The sequence below is a fragment of the Oryzias latipes genome, chromosome 15, assembly GCF_002234675.1.
Source record: "Oryzias latipes chromosome 15, ASM223467v1".
NCBI classification, from domain to species: Eukaryota; Metazoa; Chordata; class Actinopteri; order Beloniformes; family Adrianichthyidae; genus Oryzias; species Oryzias latipes.
In genome coordinates, this window is record NC_019873.2 from 17,309,799 (window position 1) to 17,336,871 (window position 27,073).

At 38.6% G+C, this 27,073-nt stretch overlaps 1 protein-coding gene across 2 annotated transcripts; it reads left to right on the plus strand.

The window, feature by feature from the left end:
* The first annotated feature begins 657 nt into the window (after positions 1-657).
* LOC105355810 (serine protease HTRA1A) lies at positions 658-26,981 on the plus strand. 2 transcript variants are annotated; one of them, XM_023963543.1, is made up of 9 exons: positions 658-1,267; positions 6,324-6,423; positions 7,192-7,396; positions 20,677-20,871; positions 20,955-20,987; positions 21,065-21,179; positions 22,599-22,656; positions 23,530-23,625; positions 23,791-24,385. In XM_023963543.1, the coding sequence occupies exons 1-9, from the start codon at positions 808-810 to the stop codon at positions 23,813-23,815; spliced, it is 1,287 nt and encodes a 428-aa protein (XP_023819311.1). In that variant the 5' UTR covers positions 658-807; the 3' UTR covers positions 23,816-24,385. The 2 variants fall into 2 exon arrangements, with proteins under 2 accessions (XP_023819311.1, XP_023819310.1); XM_023963542.1 differs by lacking the exon at positions 23,791-24,385 and adding an exon at positions 25,696-26,981 and having other exon boundaries at positions 662-1,267.
* Positions 26,982-27,073: the final 92 nt, after the last annotated feature.

The window sequence follows — 27,073 nt, forward strand, 5'->3', positions numbered from 1 at the left end:
CCACAAAACCCTTCGCATCCAACAGAGCTCTGTTGTTCACTGTACTTCAGGAGGAAATGTCTCCTTCAGCAAAAACACAAATAGAGCATTCAATCACAAATGAAGACTAAATTGTTTCTTTTTTAATCAACTCCAGCAAATATTTGCGAGGTACTCAGAAAATCAAAATAAATTCTTCAACTTTTCCCACCCTTTCCAATTAGCTGATGTTGATGCCAGGAGCAAAGTAATTCAGGAGGGAGCAGTAAAGGAAGGAAACAAATAAAGTCAGAGGAAACAGGCCTGCAGGGTGTGTGGAGCTGAAGAAAGTGAAGCATTTAAAGCATGTGGCCTTCTAATTGCTTAATGAGGTTTTCTTTCTCTATATTTTAGTTTTTAAGTAATTAAATTGACTCTATAAAGATTGAGTAAGCATTCAGGAGCATCCAAACAGACCATTATTCTGGCCTTCTCTCTGTAACAACAAGGATTTCCTCACAGGAACTGAGTTCTGTGTGATTTCTCATGAATTTTACAAACTTGTGTTTCAACCATCTCCTCCCGTTTTTATTCCCCATCTCCCAGGCTTTAGCGCTTCCGTTTCCAGCGTCACGTAAACGCACCAATCACCAAGCCTGTGCGCGGAGGGTGAGTTGCCTGTGTGATACGGCGCCAGTAGAAACGTCAAGGCGCGTAATTGGCTGCGCAGTGGTTCGGTTAAATGCCTCTCCAGCTGAATTGAAATGACTTTCGCACTGACATTTCTCCTGCACTAACTCTGCGTCCCTTTAAAGACGTTTTTAAACTTTTTTTCAACTTGCGTGGATCATGCTGCGTTCACTTTTCTTGTGCGTAATTGTAACGGTTTGGACTCCGGCGGATGCGCAAAACTCGGGCCGTTATGTAGTGGGGTGTCCCGCGCGGTGCGACAAGGCGCTGTGCCCGCGCCTGCCCGCGGACTGCCCGGCGGGACAGACCCTGGACGTCTGCCACTGCTGCCCGGTGTGCGCGTCCGCGGAGGGGGAGGCGTGCAGCAACGGCGGGAAGCTCGGTGACCCGGTGTGCGAGGAGGGGCTGGAGTGCTCTGTCTCCGGAGGGGTCCAACACACCGCCACGGTGAGAAGGAGAAGCAAGAGCGGGATTTGTGTGTGTAAATCCCCCGAGCCGGTGTGCGGCAGCGACGGGGTGTCCTACAGGAACATCTGCGAGCTGAAGAGGGTGAGCCGGCGCGCGCAGAAGCTGCAGCAGCCACCTGTTCTGTTTATTCAGCGGGGAGCCTGCGGGAAAGGTGAGTGCCAGAGAGAGAAGAAACCCCCCAAGCTTAAACTTCTATCCTGATTTCGGATGATGCTCGCAGATGACGCATCTTCGGCAAACAATCAGCATGTGTCTTGGACAACAAGAGCCACATTCAAGCTGACCTCCCTCTTGTTCCTGCCTCACAAATCTCCTCCATTTTTTTTTTTCACTTTCTAGTTAATGACTTCCTCTGTGATGGTAAAGCTTGAGCTTGGGATTTACTCTTGCATGCATTCACACCAGTCACATGCTTGGATTCCGCATGGTCTCCATACCAGTGTTGAGTTTCTCAGCTGAATAAAAATGAATCTCCAAGACAATTTAAGAAGCTATGATTGACTTAAGGACCTGGATTCACTGATAGAATTCAGCTGCAGATTCTGTGCAAATCCTCCATCATAATCTATGAAATCTGAATCATTTTCTGGCTTTAGGTGGTAAAAAAAAGTGTACATTTGATGGAAAACGTAAACACCTGCCACTTCACAAACTTTTCTACAGCTTTACTTTAGGGCCAGTGGCGGATCTACAAAAGCTATAATGCTTGAAGACGCTTGTATTCTTTGTATGTATTTCTTTACCTTTGTCAATGATGATACTAACATTGACTCAAACCTTTTTGCTGGGGGGGCAACTGTCCCCCCCTTGCCCCACGTAGCTCAGCCCCTGCTCGAGGCTTGAACATTTGCTGTATGTCCTTCTATTATCTGCTTTCCCTCCCTTCTTTTTTTCTCTCTTCTCATCTCTGTCCATCTCAGTGTTTCTCCTGTCACTCATAAATCACACTCTGCAGTCAAATGAAGGAATTCCTGGCACACATTCAAAGCCACAAGTCAGAGAGGGTTTAAAGCGGACAGGAGAAAAAAACTGGCTGCTTGGTTTTTCGGGAAAGCTCCACACGTATATTGGAGGACGTGTGGGCGCAGACTTTATCATCACATTTGTTTGTCTGTCATGTTAGCAACTTGGACGGTTAAGTAGTTCCCAGGCACATGCCTGAAGCAGACTGTGGCGAGTGCTACTGATTTTCCAGGGGAAACTTTCCTAAGCTGCATTTTAAAAAAAACCCAGATGCATTTCAAAAGGTGAACTTTAAAAGCTGCTGTTTGCAGCACCATCTGCTTTCTTAAAGCAACTCTTGCAGAAGGAAAGCCGGCCTCCTCTGAGGACACTGAACTGCCCCGCCACCTGGCCCCACTTTAGGAAAACATGCAAGGGCAGTTGCATGATCTCATTTCATTTCTGCACATTAGAAATGTAAATTAATCAGCTCACTTTGGCAAGAGAAAGTAGGACACATCAATGTGATTTTTGGGTTTATTTGTTTAAAAGTGACCCACTTTTCAGGAGTCCTGCACATGTGTGATGCATTTAGACTCCATTATGGCTCAGAATTGATCACAGAGCTGCGTGTGCGTTTGATGCCACGTCTCCTGAAACTTTAAAGCAACCAAAAATCCGGGCAGGTTTTTCTTTTTTCTGATGCTGCATGTGGAGAGCTTGAGCTGCACTTTTAGTCAGTGCTGGTTGATGTTGCAGAATGCACTCTGACTACAGCTTTGGAAATCTGCTGAATGAGCACATTCTTCCACTTGTCTGAGCCACTTTGAATATTAAAGCATCGTTTTTTTTGGGGCTTTTTCTTCTCCTCAGTCTGCCTCTCCTCCTGTTTCTGTCTGTTTCCTTCATTTGTTTTCCTTCCTGTCTTCAATGCCTCAAATTCCTTCTGCTTCTGTTATACAAAACCTTCCTTTTATGATTCTGTAGGCAGCCCCATCTATGGATACCTTTTTTAATGTAAAAACCTAGTTTCACTCTTTTTCCACAACTCCATCTGTCTGTTCATTTACATTTATTCAGAATATCTTGGAAAAGGTGTACAAGAAAATACTTGGACAGGTCATCAAAACAGAATAATTTGCTTGTTGTCAAAAAGGGTGGCTGAAGGTGCTCGACTAGTTTGTTTTGGGTTGAAACCTGCCTTAACAGATAAAACTATTTAAAAAAAAAAGTTTGAAAAACCAAGAAAGCCTCAATCAGACAGTCAAAATCTACTTTGGTTCACTTTTTTGACAAGTAGCAACTTTCTCAATGGGTATCATGTCTTCTTCTCATCTTCCTATGTCATATGCAATCTCTGGAAAGGTGTACAGTAAGATCTGTCTGAAGGAGAGGTTGAAAATCTGCTTTTGTTTTAGTTCGTTTTGGAGTTGTATGCAATCTGGAAAGCTCTTCTGGTTAAATAAAGCAGGCGTTTGGTTGCTTGGGTTCGATGCAAATATGCATCGAACCACTTCTGCTTCACCCTTACCTTAATTTAGCACCTGTTTCAAAGCAAAAACATAAGTGACTATATTTTCATCACTAAATAAATTCAGATGTCAAGGGGTTAAAAAAAATCATAAAGGGTTGATTAAAAATGCCATCAATGAGACGGCATGTGAGCATCTTCAAAGTAAATCAGGAAATCATGGTGATGTTTTGGAGCTATATTATGGACTGAAAAGTCTAAATCGAAATGTCGGTTGCACTTTTATTCCATATTCACATTTAAGCACATTTATGAATAATGGTCAAATTCAGTTCTGAATGTGGTTTTAGCTTTTTTTGCTCAAGATTTGTTTGGTTGTGTTTGTGTATCAAATGTTTGCCCTGACAAATATTAAGATCTTTAATTATGTTGTCAAATCAACAAATTCAGACACCTACTCAAGCGTTTTTAGATTCTCTTCACAGCTTATTCCACTTTTTTTTCTCTCCAGCCAGGATGTTTTTAACTAAAAAGATACTATTTTAGTTTGCAGCTACTAATGCATCAAAGAATCCCCAAAACTGTGGTGAGGACAGCTTAAGGTTTGGGTATAATAAAATGTTTTCCTTGGAATTGTTGAAATATTTACTTAAAAACGTCTTTTCACATTTTATACTTGAACTTAATTCTTAAGACACCTGATAGCTGTTAACAAACGCTTAACTTTATTGGCTTCTTTTATTAGAACTCACTAAATGCATCCATATGTTTTCCACATGGGGAAAATCTCCACTGGATTTGGTCAGTCTTGTGTAAAAATTCCACCACACAAGACTTAATTTGATTCAAACACTTGAAGGGAGAAGGAAATGCTCACGCAGGCTTTGAATGGAGAGAATACACTATTATTTACATAGACGTGTTAAAAAAAAAAAAAAAAAAAAAAAAAAAAAAGGTTCAGTGTCTTTTTAGGGATTTATCACAGTTGTCAGTCTTTCGCAATAATCCAGAAATATCTGTTAAATCAAATTTTATTTATGCGTCTTCCTTTAACTCAAGTTGACAAATTTGCCTCAAAGCCTCTACAGGCTGTGATTATCATTGAATGCTTGCTTTTGATTTGTGTTCTTAGGACTTGCCACAATTGTAGTTTACTTTCTAGTGGTAGTTGTTTTTGATCCAAGCAATCACAGTGGAAGTTTTCAATTTGTTTGTCCAATTTAAGGTCTTTTCTTCTACCAAGTCCTCCAAAAACCTCTTTACAGTTCTGTTACATTTACAAGGTGGATTTATTAGCTGCTAAACAGACATTTTGCAGGCAACCTGGAAGTGAAGCTTCTTCCATTTAAAGCACAAAGGGTGTCACTCACTGGAGGTTTATGGAGCTGAAGGTTTGACAGCTCAGCTGTGGAGTCACTTGCATAATTAGCTTTTAAAAAAAGATGCCGTATTGTCTGAACTATATGTTTTACCTCCTCTTTTGGTTTAGTTGTAAGCACTTTACACAAATAGTTGAGGAATTTCATGGCAGCCCATTTAATTAAAGGTCTCCATACCAGTAATTTAGTAGTCTGGAAAATAAACACTTTTAATGCATATATTTGCTTTTGCTATGCACATTTTAAGAGTGAAACAGACAAATCAGGTTTTAAAGTTAGTTTAAGTCCAGAACTGGGATGTGAAACTATTTATGTCACAGTAAGAATGAGGAAACAATGGCTTTGGTTCATCTTTATTCTTTTCTAGTCCCAACAGATCAACTCGACTTGGTTTTCTATTGTTGCAGCAGGTCATTTAGTATGCAGGTGTTGGTACATTCAAGCATGTGTGTGAGAAGGTAACGTTAGGAAGTGAGAGGAAATTGAAACCTGGGTGCAACATGGATTTTAGACGCTAACACACAAATTCAATTCTCTGGGTTTGAAGGTTTCATTAAGGATAATTATATTTTTTAAAAAGTACTGATGACGTTTTGACAATTTAGTCCTGACTGTGACTTTAAGAAAGGACAGAATGCAAAGAAAAAAAGTCCTTAGAACTGCAGAACTCTTCCGCACACACTTCAGCTGTTGTTACTAGTTTTTCGTAACCTATAATTTTGCTGTGAACCCCATGGAAAGATGGTTACCATTTCACGCTCTTATTAACTTAACTGCACCTCGAGTTAAACGTCTACCTCTCATTCCTTAACTCTTGACTGACATCCCGCTGCCTCAGAGTTCCCCTCTGTTCTGTTAAGTCTGTCTTCTAAAGTAATGACTGGATGTGATTCTTGCTTTGCCAAGGGGTGCAGGAATCAAAGCAAGAATGAAAAGATGAAAGGCTTAAAGGAAAGTCTTGATTCCTAGCTTTGCTAGACTTTCATCGTAGTTGGACTTAATTAGCAGTTGGTGGAGTAAACATTTCCACATTGCCCCAGTGCTGGCTGGTGATTCAGGTCTTTCTGCGGTCTTTATACTATTTGTCTGCGTGGATTTCTGCTATTCTTGACCATAAATAAGTCGATGTGTCAGGACTTCACTGTAGCTTTAACCATAGGGTCAATGTCACGCGTTTATGGGCAGCGTCTGCAAACAGGCACACATGCCGGCGGTTATTGAGACAGTCTAAGCTGCAGATGGACTATCATCTTTTCCTTTTTCTACTTGTGCTATAATAATATGAATAAAAAGTCTTTTGATTTTCCACTTTTCTGTTCCCACATAGCTCTTACAGCATCCAGTGTTTTGGTGCATTCCTTTTTTTTTTAAAATATAAAGTCTCACGTGCATGCTTGTTTATGGTTTCCTTCCAGCTCAGGACAATCCAGACAGTCCAAGGCACAAGTACAACTTCATCGCAGATGTGGTGGAGAAGATCGCTCCGTCGGTTGTTCACATTGAACTTTTCCGCAAGTATGTACAAGTCATGTTCTTCTCAATAAACAGCATCAAGTATTTGAACTTCTTTTTATATTCTATTTCCCTTGATTTGGTACCACCTCGATTTCTGAACTGTCATAATTAATTGAAAAGAAATTGTTAAAGACCCCCACCGATTGTGTTGTTGTTGTTTTTTACATGTTTTTGTGGTATTTTTCTAATGATGAAGGACATATAAAGAAAATTAAGCTTAAAATAGCATTTCTGAGTATTTCAGGACTCAGGAGCAGACTAGAAAAAGGTTATTTGTGACGTAGAAAATACGCTGGGCGGCCCACAAGCTTCCTGCTCTGAGATCTCAGCCAACGGGAGGGGAAGTGGTGCGTTATTGCTTCGTGCCAACAGTCCCGCTCACAAGGCGAAATTCTAATGAGCTACTGCAGCTCTGCAGAAACTATGTCCTAGAAAACAACACAGATTTATGTTTTTATTTCTTTTGCTTAAAACTGCTTAATCATAATTAGACCTCTTGGAACGCTTTGAAAATAGACCAAGAGATGATCACAGTGAAACTTCAACAATAACTCTCTGGGTAGAATTCTTCTACCTCTTCTTTGGCTGACCTTTAAAATAATTTATTATTTTTTTACTATACACAAACACTGTCATGCTTTAGATTTAGTACCAACGTCACTTCCACCATGCACTGGTTATTTTTTTAGGTGTAGGAAAATTGTTGAAAGACGGCCGAAAACATTTTTCCCCCCTCTTGTTACCCGCCCGCCTCTGTTTCTTCCACAGGATGACTTACTCCAAGCGGGAGGTGGCTGTGGCCAGTGGTTCTGGTTTCGTTGTGTCAGAGGACGGCCAGATTGTGACCAATGCTCATGTTGTGGCCAATAAACACAGAGTGAAAGTGGAGCTGAAGAATGGTGCTTCCTATGACGCCAAAATCAAAGATGTGGACGAGAAGGCGGACATTGCTCTCATCAAGATTGACGCACCGGTCAGTCAATTCACACACATGCATCACAATAATTCATGCGAATATTATGAAACTTTGGTAAAACCTCTAAATGAGCCACTACAAGTTAATGGTAGTAGTTTAGCTTCCTGGGCACATCCCTTTGTTTTTCCTTTGGTTTTGGTTTTGCTGTTATTTCTAGCATTTTTCAAAAGTGTGTTTTTTCTGTTTTATTGTCTATTACGCTGCAAAACTCACCAGTTTTCCATAATAGTTGTAAAGCTGAACTGAGTCCATCCTCCTGCCAATCAAAGACATCCCCCAAACAATTTCCAAATATAAGTTCCTATAAATCAAATATGACACCCCCTCCCCGAGCTATAAAAAGCAGTTAAAAAATGACACAATTCTCTTAGGTATAAAACCTGAATTTTTAACATGGTGTTCATGGGAAATTGTTCCTTTTGTACACCAGTCCAAGTTGTTTTTTGAGGTACTCCAAAATTGAGACTTTGCGGTTTGAGTGAAATTATGGAAAATAAGTTGATAAAAACAAATCAACCAGCCTGATTGTTTTTTTCTTAATTTCACTTTTTCTTTTGGGACCTAGAATTAAGTACCAAGTCTGGAACCAGGTGTGGAAATGGATAAGTAATCAATAAAGAACTTCACAGGGGTTGACATAGCCCAGAAATTTGCACTGGCCCACAGGGCCAGTAGTTTTTGAAAGTTACTGGCCCTGCCTGAAAGTTACTGGCCCGACACTGCGCACAGCGGGACCCGCCGCTCCGCAGGTGCTTGCAACTTTAGGGGGGTCCGGGGGCATGTCCCCCCGGAAAATTTTAATATGGTGCAACTTGGTGCATTCTGGTGACATCTAGCACTTATTTATACACTATTCAATGACTAAAAATAGAGAATATCAAACTTAAATCTGCTCTAGTCTGTTTCAGATGTTTTGAAGAGACCACTGCAGTGTAGTAAGTAACACTAGTTCAGAAGTTTTCATGCTGCTTCTAATCACTGCTATTTCACATTTATTCGTAATCAATAGTTAAGAAGTTTTATTAACTTTTCTGCTCTGACTGCCTTGACGTTCTGCTTTTTGTTACTGTTGCAAAGTTACATTTACTTTTTAGTTACTTTAGTTACTTAATTAAATTAAATAATTGAAAAACTAAATAAAAATAAATGACTGAGATTAGGCCTGCACAATATACCGCAAATTTATCGTTATCGCAAAATCCAGCTCTGCAATATGCATATCGCAAAAGACGGCAAATATCGCAATTAATCATAAACCTTAACTGTGTTAAAACAATCTAATGGCAGCTTGAACCATTTAACGAATCAAATAAATCCCTTAATGCATTTGACCAATCGGATGGACGCCTTCAGATTGTTGACCAATCAGATGGAGCCCTATTATGTTAAATGTTTGTCACCTATGTCAACGTGGGTCATTTGGAGTACAATTTTTAAACTGTTGCAATGAAATGGGAATGGTTATTTGGTTATTTTGCTATTTGTTTATGTACCGTAAATTATATCGTTATCGCAATTTTAATCTCTGATATCTCATATCGCGAGTTATTCCTCATATCGTGCAGGTCTAACTGAGATCATTCAGCTAACTAGAAATACTTACTGCTTACAGTGTTGTAAAGAAAAACAAAATTAAGTAGTTTAACATTATACTGCATTTGAGTCTGAGATTCAGGTATTTGGAGTTGCCTTTGATTCTTTGTTTTTCAGCTTAAAGCTTAGTGCATACAGTTTCATCTTCAATGCATTCATTAAATATCTTGCTGTCCATACTACTAATTATACCCACTACTCCATCCAACATATTCCTTTCTATTCCTGCCATGTCTTCCACATCTCTGACATGCTTCAGTCTCTCTTCAGTGACGGTGTCGGATTTATAATCAAATGTAATAATAACCCACTGGCTTGTTCCTTCGTTGTTGGAACAAGTTTAACATTGTTTTGTATTGAATTGTTACATTCAATAAAGTTTGAAAAAAAAAGTAGTGAGCGCGTGCCGCGTGGTCCTCGGCAGTGAAAGCCGCGCGCGCGCAGGCGGGAGAGAAGGAGAAGTGATCAAAGGTTTCCCATAGAAACCCTTGAAGTCTGAACACAGGACTAGCAGAAAAAGTAAATTATGAAGACGAGGTAAATCTACACGTTTTCGCAAAATATACTTTATTGAAAAAGGTGAAAAATATATTATCCGTTAGATATTTTAGTGGCCCGAGCGGACAAGTGAAAAATAAAGTCTTGTGGTCCGCACTGCTCGAAAAACAGGACCGGGCCAGCGGACAAATGGCTATGTCGAGCCCTGCTTCAACAGATTTAAATTCTGCCCAAAAATATCTGGTTTTATAAAGTCCAATAATAAAAGAAGAAAAAAACAGGCTCTGTTTGGGTTTAAAATTTTTTGTTTGTACTTAAAAAAAAAAGACTTTTTAAGATGAAACACTTCCAAAAGTTGCCTTTAAGTGGAAGTATTTTGAGGCTTTTTTAAGGTATTCCTTACTTTGACTTCAAGGTAAAACAATAAATACTTAACAAATGTGGCTTTTTATCAGTGAGTTTATATGTAATTTGAACAACAGACTCATAAAACGGTTACTTAAGTGATCACATTGGGCACAACAAGCAATAAAGATGTTTGAAACCCAGCCAGCTCTCCCAGAACCCAAGAAATATGAGGCCCAAATTCAGGCGAAACCATATGGGTGGCAGAAATGCACCTGGTCAACAGGAAGAAGTGATTTGGTCTAATCAAACAAAAATCCACACAAACAACTGAAATCCTAAAAAATCTCCCAAAGATGTCAGGTAAGTGTTTGTATTTGAAGGAAAACATTTGCTTCACATGACATCTGTTTGTCACATTTATTTCTCCACACTTCCCCTTGTGTGTTTGCTTTCCCGTCTGCTAGACAAGAGGGATCCACATTGCATGTTAATCATAGCCAGCCATGTGAAAGAATTTGTGGCAGGGAGCCAGTGTTCATTAAGTGAGCAGAAAAGATGACACGAGGTGCATTGATGACCTTCAGGACATAAAACGAGGAACCATTGAGGTTTTGTTGGGCTCACTGTTTAATGCACTGTTTGAGCAAAGACCAGTGACAGAATCTTTGTGTTTGTTCATTCCATGATAAACCTTATTCCGTCTGGTGAGGACACGCTGCTCCTCATTCCAGTCTTTCCGGTTTGTTTGTGCCGCTTACTCTGCAGTCTAAACTGTGGCAGATCTTTTAACTTCCATTTGAAATGAGTTGGAAAGATATACACGAATGATTCCGATGAAGTCTGTATAAACTTCTAACTTGCAGTGTCACCCTATAATAAAGTTTTTTTTTTTGTTTTTTTTTTAAAGTTCTTTTTGTGAAGCACAAGTTGGTCATCCGGGCAGAGACGTGACCGAAGAGGCCACAGAAGACCCGTGGTCATTATGGAAAGAGCAAACGGTCTAGACACAAGTGGGGCAGAAATGAAGCGTGTGTGATATTTGGAACAAGTGAGAGTTAATAGATGAGAAATTAAAGGATGAGAGAGTTATTATTACAGGGCAGTAGAGCAAGTGAAGTTGTCATTTAGATTAAAAGGGTAAAAGCTTTTTCCAAGAGTTTCATTGTAGAACCTGAAAAGCAATAGCCATGAATTTTTTACATTTTCCTTTTATTTTTTTATGAGTCTAAGAGCATTTGTTGGGGTCTGTAACTTAAAAAAGCTGCGCTGAAGTGTCTTATTTAGCAAACAAGTTGGATCCAAGTTTTTTTAATCAGTTTTGCTCTTTTTGTCCTCTCCTCTTTTAGAGCTCAGATATTTGGAACCTAACAAAAAGAAACTTGTTTTCCTATGAGTACATATAATTAAGAAAGTTGTGTTCACAGAAGTTAAGCCCAAATCCTAACCTTTAAAGAGTTAAAATTAGAATAAATAAAGAAAATTATTTTTGAAGGCTCTGAGCAAACATGACAGACAATATAGAACATTGTGTAAAAAAAAAAGCAAACAATGTCCATCCAAAAAAGATGTACAATTAGCTAAAACACCTGATACTTAGTATTTTTACTAATACACCTCAGTCTAGTAGTCCTTCTTTTTAGAGGATCAAAAGCAGCATAAATAATATCACAGAGGTATATAGATATATTGTGACAGTCATAAGTATGACATATGTTTGCAGTATTTAACGACTGCCAGATGGCAGCAATTCATTTCCAAGTGGGATCCACGTTGTTGAGTGTGCACGTACTGTACCATCAGTTAACATTTCACAGCAGATTGGGGCAAACGTAACAGTGAATCAATACTAATGCCACCATCAACATGCATGCATCAGAGTTTTGTAAAGGATAAATCAGGCCTAATAGTACCACAGATCTTTGTTGTGTAGATTCAATACCTAAATGTGGTACTTTTTTCCCATGTAAACATCAACTAAAAGTGATCAAAAATGTATATTTTTTTTAAATTCACATTTTTTACATTATTTTAAAGGGCCTAAATTATGAAAAACATTTTTTTTAGCTTTTAAATGTATTATAATGTCCATTTTTCATGAAACAAAACCCGAAAGAGGTATTTTGCTCTGTTCACGCATTTCTAAATATTCCTCTAAAAAAACCTGCGTTCTGAGCACCATCCCCTCCCAACCCACAAAAACAAGCAGGTTCTCACATTGTGATGTCACAAAGTGGGGAACAGCCCCCCCCCCCCCCCCCCCCCCCAGGAAGAGTCTGCACTGCCAGCACCGCCCACAGGCTAACACACACATGCACACTTTTTGGTGGTTGGCACAAAAAAAAACAATATTCACAATATGCAAATCCATTTTTGCAAAAGTTCTGATGTTTTCGTATATGAAACACAGACGCACTGCCGAAGCCACCTCTACGTTGTCGTCATGAAATGGGCGGCATCCACAAGGAGCAAAAGCCGGTGCCTCAGAGATTGAGGCATATAACTTCCGGCTACAAAAACGAGATGCAAAAATAACTCGTCTGTAATAAAAAATGGTTCTTTAGAAAGCTAGAAGCCATATATTATCATATATACTGTATGGATATAGTTTACTCTGAAAGACTAAAGAAAAGGCAGATGAAGGCCCTTTAACTGAAACCACTGGTATGCAAAACATTTGTTGAATTTTATTGATCCTCTGTGTTTTTCATAGATTATCTCATGTGTTCATATGCAGAAAAATTAAAAAAATAACCAACCCTCACCATCAACTGGTGCATCCAGCTATAGAGTAAATTTGACTTAAGCAATATTGTCAGCACATTTGTGTTTCTCAAAGATCCTAAAATCTGTCAATAGGTTTGATAAAGCTGTAGTTTAAAACGAAGGAATCAACAGATTGCAGAACAATGGCATCCAAAAATGGAGAAGCATAAGGTGATGGTGGAGAGGAATGACTCCTAGGGAGCAGGCTTCATTGTTTTGGGGCATTTATAAAGTAGAAGGAACAAATTGATTACCATAAAAACAGAAGCAAATGTGAGGAACTGCAACAATAAGATACAAACACAAGAAGAATAAAAATAAAGCTGATAATGTTGGAAATCCACGTGTTTTACACAACATGGTCACTGAAACAAGCATGACAGTTATATAAAAAAATAATAATGGAGACTGACCGTTTAGACCTTTTAATAGCAGAGAAAAATAACACAAGATTTTATTCTCCTGCAATGGTCGACCATTGAAGAAAATCTTTAGGTAGAGAAAGATTATATTCACTTTTCTTTCCATTAAATCTGTTTGCCTTATGTTGGACTGCCTGTAAGCATTTCAAATCTTTTCTTGATTTCTTTTACTTAAACGTTTCAAACAGTGTTTTACAATTAAAATGAGGATTTTTACAAATGAGGATTTGCTTTGCCTTTGCTTAAGACAGCGCAAAAGCCCAAACTGGATCTTTTTAAACTACACATGAACAAATGTCTCTCATTTTTCCTTTTACTTTAACTTTTATAACGAATAATTTAGTAAATATGCTAATGGGTTTCTACACCAAGATTCCAAAATTACAAATAAAAATTCTTCAATGGTCTAACGAGAAACGGGAACCTTTATGCTGTCTGGAAATGTTTGCTTTTCTCTCATTTTTATTCCATTATTTTGCATGAAAAAGTATTTTATAGGTAGCAAGTCTCAGATTGTTCCCGGAGCTGTGGTCTACCTCTCAGCTCTGGGGAATACATTAGTCTGTCCTCAGCAGCTGGAGCTACAGAGAGCGAGGGAAGGCAGAGTGACGGAAGAGAAACGGCTAAACCCGCTTGTTTCTCCAGAGTCGGGGGTGAAGAAATGTACGTCATAACAGACAAAGAAACAGCAGGCAACTTGATCAAAGCTTAATGAGTGTTTGCATTCACTGACAAACGAGAAGATTTGGCCTCAGCTTCTGGATTCCTCTTTTATTTTGCAGTTGGATTTGTGCACATTAACTTGGAAGGACTCACTCAGATGAGAAAAACGGCTGACATAAAAGACTTTTTTTTTCACATGTTGGATGACCCTCACCAATATGAAGTCTTATCAATGAGCAGTAACCCTTTAGTTTGCGGTTTGAAGCTCATTTGAAAAGCAAGAAGCAGATTCAATTCAACAAGTTACCACTAGGGTTAATGGTCTCTTTTTGGGGGAAAAAAAAGGAAAACTTGCAACTGGGTTTCAAAAATATTTTTCTCTTAGTATTGTGGCAAAATGTTGTTGTTCTTAGCAAATTTGCTGTTATTATATTTTTAGGAGCCATATATTGTATTCTACATTTAAGGTGCACAGTGGGGGGGGCTTTTTTGATTTGACAGGTGACTGTTAATTCCTCAACTCAACAACAGTATTGCCACATATGTTTGGATTTGGAAATGGTTTAGTTCAAGCAATCAAATCAAACTAAAGAAGACAAACAACCCTTTCCATGCTCTAGTGACTGTCCGATTAAATCAGGGCTGGTCCTCGAGAGCCTCAACCCTGCCTGGTTTCCAGTTCTCCCTGGACTGCTTGATGCTGACCACCTAAACCAGGTGTGTTCAGTCAATCAGGATGGGGAATCACTTGAGTCAGCCAATCAGCAGAAGGATGGTCAAGGAGGATTGTGGCTTTTAAGGACCTGGGTTTGCCAGGCCTGGATTAGTTGATCCTTCCAATTTGTAATTTGAGGTTGTTAAGACGGCATCAAGCATTGAAGTTTAAGAATTAAAGAGGATCAAACCATTATGCAAATCGTTTTTGGCATATTGCATCACCAATTTCATTAACCTTTACTGTTTAATTACTAAAAAGTAGAAGTTATTTTAATCTGAATGTGTGCATGTTGCATGGACGCCACATTGCCAGTGGAAAAAGTGTTGTATGTTAGTCATTAGAGTCAGGGGAGAACTGAACCACATCCTCCTCCCATTCTGACCAGTGTGTTCTCCCTTATTGCTCAAAGCAAAATGGTTCCCATGCAGTTGGATGTGATAAACCCTTTGAAAAACTGACACGCACTTTCTCGCACTCCATTTCCCTTCTGAGATTTGACACGATTTGGGTTGGCCTGCTTTCTGGCTTTTCCTGGACTGCCTTCCTTGCCTGTCGACTCGAAACAGTTTTGTTTTGTCAGTTGGTGATGTGACCTAAAAAGTAGAAATTGCTTTCTTAAAACATATGTTTCAGTTTGTTTACTCTCCAAATGTTTTCTTTCTTACTTTGGTATTGTGCTTGTGGTATTGAGTCAAACAAATTCCAGCAAATGGATCACAAGAAATGTTGGTTTCTTTTTTCACATGCTTATTTGATGATACAGTTGTACTTATTCAGATCTTAAAAAAGTATTATGCTTAAAGTCTCACGCCAATAATCTTTAGATCTATTGCAGAGCGGCGGGAGTTCAATAGAAATTCGTCTCTGACTTGTGGCTGTTAGCGCGGATTAACCCTGCTCTCATTTCCCATCATCCATCTGTTTGCACTCTCTCCCGCTAGTTTACACCCCCCATAACCCTTAAGTTAACATTACCCGTGCAACAAAAACAATGAGCAATATTGGAGCCATCCAACCATACAGTTTTATTCAGATGGCAGCTCAGACGAGGAAAACATAGACGTACACGGATCTATTTGTCTGCAAGTGGATACATCAGAATGGAGGGGAGCAGGGATCTTGTAATCCGTCGATTTGTACATAACAGCTACAAGCTTTTTCAAACGGCATTTTGTATCGGTCTCTCCTGATTCACCTCAATTTGAATAAAGAAACACTCAGAATGCAGTTTTAATCGTAATTTTCATAATATATGCCAGTTTTTTAAGTCTGTATTTAAGTGCAAGGTTTCCATTAAAGGGAAAATGTTTTACCCCAATAGGTTTGTTTTTTGTCATAATTTTAGGACCAAAAACATAATTAATTGAACTCCAAAGAAAAAGTTTATCATTCAACCAACTAAGTGCTTATTTATTTTTTATTTTTGCAGCAACAAGAATTGTTGCTTTAAACAGAAATATATAAAGATCGCATTGAGCTGTACTTCCACAAAAAAAAGTAGTTGGTAGTCAGTACCTGTAATGCAGTAACTATATAATAATTTGGGGTATAATGCAAGGTCAAATTCTGTTTCTCATTTTTAATTACATTTCCTGTAGATTTTTAATTTCATGGACGATAAACAAGGTAAATGATTAAACCTCCCATGACAATACTACATGCATAACATGTCCATAAGCCTCAACGTACTATATTTATGACCAAATCTAAACTTTAGTTTGGTGATGTCAGGACTCAAACCTACTCACCCTCACTCATTAACACCCACTGTTAGTCATTGAGTGTGAAACCTTTCTCAGCGAACACTCCAAAGACTCTAAAGTAGACTTTTCATACAGAATAAGGTTGTTAAATTAAAAAAAAACAATTTTAAACAAATATGTCTGTTGTGTAAAACTTCCCTTTACATCAATGCCACTACAACAGTCCTATAGTCTAACTGTAAAAAAGACACCCTTGAGCGTTCCTGGGCTGTAGTAAAAAGCTCAAAGACGTATGTTTGCTCTTACGACCTAAATCTCTCACCAACACATGGAACCCATAGTGGTTTTTCTGACTTGTGTCAGTAAGGATATTAGACCTCCACAAATCAAGGAAGCGCTCTCTAAAGCAATGACCTACTTTAAAGTGTTGATTCTGGCTTTGATTAACTGAGACATCTGAGCTGCTGCACTCTTAACTTTCACCTGTACAGTAGTCTTTTTCATAATTACGTCAAACATGCTTCTGCAGGCTCGCATTCATTCATAAGTGAGTCCCATAAAACGTGGGCGATGCATACAAGCTCTCTTCCTGCCACCTCTGATCTGTTGATCTCCCAGCTTTATGTTTTGCCGCTGATGCGAGCAAGCTCCATCCTGCCCTGTTTTTTTTTATTTATTTTTTTTTATCTGTAGCCATCAGAGACACAACATCAGACCTTTAACACTAAAAGTTCTATACATTACAGACGCATCTGAGAGCTATGATTCAACTGAACTAACTACAGTTGAATTTTTTTTTTTTTTTGTATTTGTAGTGGTCTTGGAATTTAAACAGTGCCAGGTGTGTGTGTGTGTGGGGGGGGGGGTTTCAGTCCATCTCAAATAAGGTTAGTTTGCATCTACTCCACTCGTAAAAAAGCAGTTAATGTTATCGGCTTTTAAATTAGGCGCCAGACATCAGAGGCTGTAGCACTATGAAATTATCACGCTCCATATATTTCTAAAGCCTGTCAACTATCAGTATCATCGCCCCTTTTGTCTGTGGAGTTAAAACTATTGATGTGCATAGAAGGCCACATTAAAAAATAAAACAAGCTACAAAAAGCCTAATTTTTTTAGCAGGTTTTCGTCACTCATTCAAGCGCAGTTATGAAACCCATTGAGACGAATGTTGTTGTAATATTGGGCTATGTAAATAAAATTGAAATGAATTGAAGTCAAGGCTCCCTATCTAGATCTGATGCAATGGTTCTTCCTGTTTTCTAAATTCCAAGGAAAGTTGAATAGAAGAAAATTTGTTCATCCCACATAGCTCTATTGAAAACACAAAAAAAGCTACAGAAATTCTGTCTAATGCCTATAAGGCATTGTAGATTCTAATGCTACATTAACACCAGGCATGCGATGCATTCTTGAATGCGCGTTAAGCCCAAGGTGTTCACACTAGTCCGCCACCTGTTGGAGGGGCTGATGCGAAATGTTGAAGTGGTGCAAATCTCGTAAATCTTGCTCCAGGCTTTTTCTTTTACAGCTCTATTCCGATAAATGAAAGACTTGGTGTCATATAATTCTGGCTAAGCACAAACTGCAATTATTAATTTCTCGGTAATGATCAATTTTCAAACATTTGGCCCTTCCGGGAATTTCAAAGGACGCATTAAAACGTCTCTACAAATCTAGAGTCCCTGATTGGTCAAAGTTCAACCTGGTCTAACTTTCAACCCGCATTCAATGGTCACGTGTTTTGTTTGTAGAGTCAGAAAATGGCCGTAGAAACTTTCATAGCGATACGAGTACACATAAGCCCAAAACGCACACTTGCATATTATTAGCTGACAGAAAGATCAGTGAAACTGCTCCTTCCTGCATCGAGATGTTAAAGTTTCTGACTAAAGGATCTCCCTGGTGCTATAGTCTTATGCAGAAGATGATGAAGAGGGATTGTCCATGATGGATTCCAGTTTCTGTAACCTCCTCCTCTCACCCATCGCAGTCACAGACTCTAGTGGAACATCCCTGAACAGAACCAAATCTCCACACCAGTTTGTTAACTTCTTCCTGTTCCTGTCAATGCATCCACCCCCCCCAGTAGCTCACCCTGTATAAGAGGGAAGATACAAGAATACACTTGTGAAAATATATTTTTACGAGTCTGCAAACTCTGAAGGACTTCAGCCCTTTTGTGAACTCCGATTGCTTCTCTGACAGCATTTCGTTGTTGACAAGGGACAACAGTTGATTGTGTAAAGAAGGCAACCACAGACGGCGTCTGTGGAAGCAGTTGGCAAACAGTCCAAAAAGTAGCAGCAAAAAAAAAAAGAAAACATCCTTGTCTGTCAAAAACAGATCAACTAAAGAAGAATAGTAAAACAAATCCATAAAGAGAAGTAAGTTTACCAACATGGAGGGAGTTAAGGTAACTAGTAGCCTACCATGGCGCTGGTTGAAAAAAAAAAGAATAAAAGCATTAAAAAGCTTATTTCATAACTTAGAAAATAAAGACATTTTTGCATTATCAATGTCAGGTGGCAGTTTATGGCATCATACACTCCAGCCGAACAAATCGAAAGACCATTTTCAAAAAAGCTGGTTATAGACATTATGGACTGGCATGCTGTTTACTTGGATCAGGGGATTTTATATTGAGTGACTGAATACACCTGATTCAGGTAACCAGCAGCAGTTGGAACTGAAAAACAAGCAGAATGATGGCTGTGGAGGTCCAAGGTTGGGCAACTATGGAATATTGCCCATGTCAGGCTTTTTATGGCCTCTTTTAAAGGTATTTTTAGAAACTGGTGCTTTTGACGCTCTTGAAATCCCAAGCATTTATTAGCATCAACTGCTTGCATCAACATAATGGCAAAGAAGAGTGCATGCAACTATGGTGTGAGAACCTTCTCCTGTGGTTTTTGATGTTGTTTACTCAGCCTTTTTTCCTGTAAATGCAGCTCTTGCAAAGTGCCAGTGCATCCTAACCTGCTGCTAAAATAGCAGGATGAGTCACTTGGAAAGCCTTAAGAGGCAAATTCACATGGAAAGATGATTTTCCACAAGTCTTTCCAGACTGCTGACTTGTGCGAATAAGAGAGTGATGTGTAAGTGAGGAGGCTGTTGAAAATATTTGTGTTTTCTTTTTTCTTCTGCATTCTCACCTAGGTTGGGTTTGCTCGACAGCCACTTTCAGCATTTTTGCGCTGTGAATGCATGATTTTTCTGAATGCAGTGTGACTTTGTGGGGGCATGTGTCAGCCTGAGTTCGCTGTAGAGCTGCAAACAGGTTGCCCATTTGAAGAAGCAGCGATCATTCGAAGATTGACCAAAATGGAGGTAGCAACAGTCTCCATGACACAAGTATCATCAGCTATTGTAACCACAGGGACACAGTCACGCATCAACCCGACGCTCTCTTTCAGCTGTGTTTGTTTCTTCTCTTCCTCCCCCCGTCTGGTTAAACTGTCATTTTGCACAATGTGCGAGAAGAAAAGCGGAGTCTGGGGGAAGGATGGAGGAGGGGAGGGCATTATTCAGGCTGTTGCTGTGGGGCCAGGTGCCTAAAAAAAAAGCAGGCCTCCACACTAATCGTGTTTCTGCAGGTTAGGCATTTTTTGTGTCATGTTCATTTAGTTTACAGGAATCTGTCACTTATAATGGAAGTTATGTGTATGATTTTGATTTTACATCTTTATGTATTGCAAAAAAAAAACAAGCTAAAGCTTTAAAGTGACCTTTGTTAAGGAAATATTCAAAATCTCTATCTCTAAGACCCTTTATGTTTTTACATACAGAAAAACTGGACACATGAGAAGAACAGCTCATAGGTTCCTCTTTTCCTGATGCTCTTTTCCTTGGACATATGAGTAATTCTGCCTTAAATAAAGTCTCAACATGACTTTATTTAGAAAAGTTATTTATTTTGGTATTTGTGTGCTATCAGCACCCGTTTCGCAATTTTTGTAATTTTTTGTTTTTGTATCTTTAATAACTTTTAGTGACATTTTTGTCCAATGTGATGTACAGTGATTACAATGAAGGGCAATGTAAGGTTAAGTGTCTTGCACAAAGTGTCCCGGATGGAATTTAAACCAATAAGCAGACTACTAGCAGCAGGCCAATCATCTATAGTTACAAATACATTTATCACAATGGTTAAAGTGTGTCCTCAATGCTCTGTAAATTTAGATTGAAGCAGTTTGAGATCAGTTTCTTTCAGAAATAGATGAAAACATGATTGGAGTGGGACTTTAACTGGTGCATTTTCTGAAAAATATATATATTTTTTTTAATTGATTAATTTTGTCTTTTTTTTCACGTAACTTACTACACTTAAAAATACACTCCTTTTAAAATGATTGGCCTCTGTGATCTTTGATCTTCTTAATGAGTGGAACTTTTCTCATTTTCATGTCTTGCTTTGTTGGGAATTGATATTCTTATTGAGTTTGTTAAAAATTCCTTTTTTGTTTGTTTCTTTCAATCTTAGAATAGGATGGGATAAACTAAACTGCTGGAAGGGTTAAAAAACAATCATATTAAACTATGCTTTCACTTTTTTCTGCCTTTGTTCAGACTAAACTCCCTGTCCTGTTACTTGGCCACTCTTCAGACCTCAGACCCGGGGAGTTTGTGGTTGCGATCGGCAGTCCGTTTTCCCTCCAGAATACTGTTACCACAGGAATCGTCAGCACTACTCAGCGTGGGGGCAAGGAACTGGGCCTTCGCAACTCTGACATGGACTACATCCAGACTGACGCCATCATTAATGTAAATGTCCAAGAACATGTTTATCTATCATCACTTTACAAGAAACTGTGCTAAAAAAAGCTGGTTATCCTTTTGTTTTACAGTATGGTAACTCTGGAGGGCCTCTGGTAAACCTGGTAAGTCGTTTATGTTGGATTTAAGCTGACGTTTTGGCAGTTTCATGTGTCACACACAGTGATGTTTGATATCCTAGGATGGAGAAGTGATTGGGATCAACACATTGAAAGTAACGGCTGGCATCTCCTTCGCCATACCTTCGGACAAAATTCGTCAATTCCTTGCAGAGTCGTACGACAGGCAGTCTAGAGGTATAAACACTTGGAGGGACATCTTTTTTTTTTACACTTACAACTTCTTTTCTAGAATGTGGATCCTTAGGTTCAAACAAAATTTTAGCTTGTATTTGTATCTATACTCACCTAAATCATGTTCACAAAATGGCCAACTCAATGTTGCCATGCACTGCATTATATTAAGTTGTAATGACCGTTCTTAAAAAAGAAAAATAACATGGACAGCAAAAGGAGCGCAAATGTTCAATTAAAAAAGGGTTTTACTTCTTATTTACTATTGAGGTTACCTCATTTTTACTTAAACACACTGTACACATTTAATGTGCAGCAGGAAGTACATAAAACTGATTTGTTTTCAGATTTGTAATAAGTTAATTCAGTTAATATGATTTATGCTTTTTTATGATTTATAAAAAAAATAGTTCTGTGGTATGTTTAATGTTTAACAAAGCTCTGATCAAAGAAAAATGGTTTAAGTTGAACCCGATCTCTTTTTGTGTGTGTGGTGTGTGTTTTACTTAAAATCCACACTATAGCATTTGTAATTTGGCTTTTGATACAAAAATAAACAAATATAACCTTGTAATTTTAAAGTTTTGTTTTATGCTTTGACTTTGATTTAATGTTCTTCAAAGTTTACTTCCAAACATTGAGAAACCTTTGGATGTTTTTTGTCTTTCTAGCTAGATGACTCATTTACATCTTGTGCAACACAGTACTCACCATCTCTTACTATATTTGTAATATCTGGAATATCTCAAATAAGGAAAATCTGGTTTCTAATATAAAAGGTCAATTTGTCAAGTTAAATCCTACTTCACACTTAAACCTTTGGACTCATACCTAGTTGGTGTCAAAGGACACTAGGCCTGCACAATATACCGCAAATTTATCGTTATCGCAATATCCAGCTCTGCAATAGGCATATCGCAAAAGACTGCAAATATCGCAATAAATCGTAAACCCAAAATGTGTTAAAACAATCTTATGGCAGCTTGACGCTTTTAACGAATCAAATAAATCCCCTTATGCTTTGACCAATCAGATGGACGCCTTCCCATTGTTTACCAATCAGATGGAGGCCTATTATGTTAGATGTTTGTCACCTATGTCGATGAGGGTCATTTGGAGTGTAATTTTAAACTGTTTCTAATGAAATGGGAATGATGTTTTTGGCATTTTTCTATTTTTTTATATACCGCAAATTATATCGTTATCGCAATATTAATCTCTAATATCGCATATCGCAAGTTTTCCTCATATCGTGCAGCCCTAAAGGACACCAAAATGCAAAACTATAGATCTAAAATTGTTTTACAATGTTATTTATATAACTTTGTGTTATTGTTGTACACAACTTAACTGGATTTGTTTTGTCAAGTAGTTAATGTGAGAAGCTGTTAAACACCTCAGTCTTATCTCTTTGATTTTCAGGGAGAAAGGATGCTAAGAAGAAGTATATTGGTGTGAGAATGATGACTCTCACTCCTGCGTAAGTTTGTTGTTGTCTTTTGCTAAGTATTAATACCACATTAGATACCCTATTTTCTGCACTACATGGAACACCTAAAAGCATTTGTTTCATGCAAAAACCCGACAGAGCACTTTATAATACACCTTATATACACAGACTGAGAAACAGCTTCTTCCCCAGGGCTGTGAGGTCCATCCACCCCCTCCATCCCCCCAATCACACAATTGTGGTGACCCCCCCCCCCCCCCCCCCCCACACACACACACACATAGACACACACACAGACTTAATATAACCCACTAATCCTCTGTCACTACTCTGTTGACAATCCTCTGGCTGTACTTTTAGATTTCTATGTGGGACTGTGTAATTATTTATTGAGAAAGACCTGCTGAAAACAATTTTGTTGTGCACTGCATAATGTTGATTAAAGATTCTGATTCTGATAATTCGGAGCGCCTTAGAGCTGGACCATTCCTGGTTTTGTTTCCTGATGTTGAAGTGATTTTGAGAAATACACAGCACTCTGTCAAAATATCGGTCTGCTTTATTTAGTTATTTATTTTTGAGTTCCAGACAAGGTTGTGAGTTATTCGGAAGAAGCGTGCTTGCGTGTAGTGGTGTAGGACAGTTTTTTTTTTTTTTTTTTTTTTTTTTTTTATGTTACTAACAAGTTTGGGAGTTATCGTAGTCACAGCACGTTTGTTTTAGCTGTATCAGTCTGTTTATTATGTTACTAACAAATTTGGGAGTTCAGGTATTGTTAATATGCTAACGTGGCAAGCTCATAATCCGGTGTGCCCCATGGTGCAAAAAAAAAGTTTCTTAAGGATAAGGAATATTACTTTTAGTACATGAGTAAATTTCTTTTCCTCCATTTCTTACCCAAAGGTTGGCTAAAGAGCTAAAGACTCGACATCGTGACTTCCCTGACATCACTTCTGGAGCTTATGTGATGGAGGTCATTGCAAAGACCCCAGCTGCAAAGTAAGAGAACCCTTCTCCTATTACCTCAGAAGAAATTTAATGGTGTAAGCAAAAGGACTACAAACATTTGATCATTTTGCATAAAATAAAATAATCACTTTTCCCAAAGCTCCCCCTATATCATTTCACTAGACAGAATATTTCCATTTTCTTAACCCCTTCTAGTACAATCCCTACCCACTTAAATTAGCCACTGCCACAGTTTCAGAGCGGTGGGGAACAGGAGACGCTGATGTCAGCTGTTTCCTTCCGAGCCCATGCTGGGAGGTTGCTGGCCGCGCTGTGGTTTTCCTGCACCAGCTCACACATCCCTCTCTAAAGTGTTCCCTCCTGCAAGAGTTTGTTCATCGCTGAAATCACCCAGCCCTTTGCACAACATGTCTGTGGTTCCTTTCATCTTGCATGTTCTTTTCTACGCATGTTCTTTGTGTGTTTGAAGTTCCTGGGCTGTTTGGGTTTACATCTTATGGAAATCTTGACCATGTTGTGAACAACCCTTTATTTATCCTTCTGGGGGCATTTGGGAGAAATAACGGGAAGGAGAGGCTGCGGTGATGGTCTGTGGCCGCGATTAAGCGGCTGTTTTCAAGAGAAGAGTCGGCCACAGATGTCACTGCTGGTAAATGTGTTCATCTGTGTGTGAATTAAGGTTCGTTAGTTAGATCTGTGTGCTATGCACAGAATTGTAATTTTTTCTGTTGTAAAATTTTCTTAACGTAGTGAAATCTAACTATACAAATAAATAGTTGTTTGATTTTAATCTTTGTTTCCTCTAAGTTGGCTCTAAAAATACACATGTTTACCTTCTGGTTGACTTACTGGACAGGCTGAAGATTATTCAGCAACAAACTTCCTAACTGAACTGTTTGGGTGGAGTGGTGCTGCATTTATTTGGTAAATTAAGCTTTTAGATGAAAAAAAATTTAAAAAAAACACTAAACATGTAGTGAATCATGGTGGTGGGAGTGTAATGTTGTGGGGTTGTTTTAGTGTTTCATACTGCAAATCTTAGTCTTATGCATTTAGTTATGGAGATAAAGACACAATAACATTTCGAGAGGTTCTTTAATAATACATTCAGTTGGTCAATAACATGTTACTTCTTCCAGCAATGCAAGAACCCAAAACATGTCTACCGTAAATTAGTTGGAACTTGGGGTTGACCGATTATCAGGCCGATATTTGTTATTTTGACGTTAGTTGTTATTTTGCCATATATCGGGATTGGCCTTTTCTGTAAATCCGACCGGCCATTCTTGAACTGGATATATTGGCTCAGGTGCAGCTGCTCCGTCTACAGCATTGTCCTGCGCGATCTACATAATTATGCACGCCAGTGCTCTGCATGTCAAGCTACTAACAACTAGGGGTGTCACTTTTATGCGTTTAATGCTTTTAATAGTGTGTTAAAAAAAAAAGATATTTCTCCCTGTACTGAAAATAAAAAGATCTGAGATGCTCTGTGAGCGGGTGCGACAGTGGCCCCTTCCTGCTCTGCTCAGCACCAACATGAACACTGATTAAAACGACTCGCAAACAAGCAAGAAAATCTTTGTGCACCATCCTCATCAGTCCCTTCTGCGCACACTCGACTTGTTCACACATTTGTTTCCCAACTTCCCTTTAAAAAAAAAAAAAGAAAACAGCTTTGAATTAAACGAGATTAAAACAGTGTAAACATTTCCAGGAAAAAGTGATCACATAGTGTTGTGGCTACTATTGTTGCCAGGTTGTTCATAAAACCCCTGGTTTCAGGTTTAAGTAATTATTTGAACAGGGTTACAACTTTGTTTTGAGAAAAAAATAAAGCATTAATAAAAGCTCTAAAGTTTTTCCAAGCTGTGGGCATTTGTGCTTTGTGCTGCTTCAAACTAAATGGAGAATACTTCTGCTTTTATTCTGAAACATTTCAATTATTTGTTCGCCTATTAATAAGTAGTTTTACAGGGGGAAAAATGCACCCCATCAGTTGATGGAAATCCACTGTTTACTGGTATTAAGGCAACATATGCTAGTAATTTATGTACATCTCAACAAACAATCTCTTTTTCCCCCCCCTTAATCCTCCAGTGGTGGGCTTAAAGACCACGATGTCATAATCTCCATCAACGGCCAGAGAATTTCTACAGCAACTGACGTCAGCGCCACCATCAAGAGAGACGACGTGTTGAGAATAGTGGTACGCCGTGGCAATGAGGACGCCATCCTCACCATCATGCCAATGGAGATTGATCCTTGATAATCCTAACTTCACTCCAAAGGAGTCGGAATTAAGTTAAACTTCTTTCTAGTGGACCTGAAATAGGAGGGGCTTCCACTGACAAAGCCCTCTTCCTGTCTCCAAAGGATTATAAACTGTAAATTTCTTAAAGAAACTGCTCAACAGAAGCTACAGAAGCAGTGCTGCCTTGTTGTTATCCATGTGACTAGTCACTTTTAGTTTTTAAAAGCTTTGATTAATACTAAACTACTGTTTGTTTTCAAACATGAGACTTGGATTGTTGTTTTATCAATTTTTTTGTGCCTTTAAATGTTTGCTCGGTCAGACATGCTGCCATTGTTGGCACGTTTTAGACTCACTTTTTTTTTCATAATTGCTGTTTCTAAAAACTTTAATCAAGTACTGTAAAAGTGTTGTTTAATGTTTTTTTTGTTTTTTACTTCCTGGTGTATTCTAAAGATAAAATAAAATGTGTTTACTTCCATTTATATTGACATTCTGCATGCAGAGGCCTCCTGGTTTCTCAACCAGTTTCTCCGTTTCGGAATCACACACTTGTACAGATTTTTCAGACAACTGTGTTTGTATTTTGTTTGTGTGTGTGCTGGGTTTATGCAGCCTTTCCTTATCTGAATGCACTCTCAGAGGAGAAGCATCAGCCAAGAAATGGTAAAGGGTTTGTTTTGAGTTTGATTATATTGCTTTCATATGGGCCTGATAGCAGTCCGTTGTGATTGTTGGTCCACTGCCTGTGTAGGCAACCTCAGATGCAGAAACATGGGCCAAATACTTCTGACCCACTGGGCAGTGGTCGCAGATGCGGGGCCTGTATAAATACGCTCAGTGTTTCTAGAAGAGAAACTTGTTTGCCACAAGAGGGGGGGGGGGGGGTACCACATTCGGCTAATTCCTTAGGTTTTACTATTTCTTTGCAGAGTATTTCTTTAGAAACCACATTTACATGCTACTAAAGATTGTTTCCCAATATAATAGACAAAGTAAACATTAAAAATATTTAATTTTACTAGGGACAGTAAATTCTGCTGCCATCTCCTGGCTCTGTCTTAGAGTTGCAGTGTGGTTGACTATTCAGGTTTGCTGAAAAAATTAAAATTACTCAAACTTTTTCATTTTATTTGGCATTGGCACAAATTTCTGACTACTTTATCTGAAGCCTGGGACTCGTTTAGATCATATTGCTCAAATAACATTGGATTCTGCTATAAC

Coding starts and splice junctions, on each gene's coding strand:
- LOC105355810 (XM_023963542.1), top strand. CDS start 808: ATGCTGCGTTCACTTTTCTTGTGCGTAATTGTAACGGTTTGGACTCCG. Junction 20,872..20,954: donor AGACTGACGCCATCATTAAT/GTAAATGTCCAA, acceptor TTTGTTTTACAG/TATGGTAACTCTGGAGGGCC. Junction 23,626..25,695: donor GCAAAGACCCCAGCTGCAAA/GTAAGAGAACCC, acceptor TTAATCCTCCAG/TGGTGGGCTTAAAGACCACG.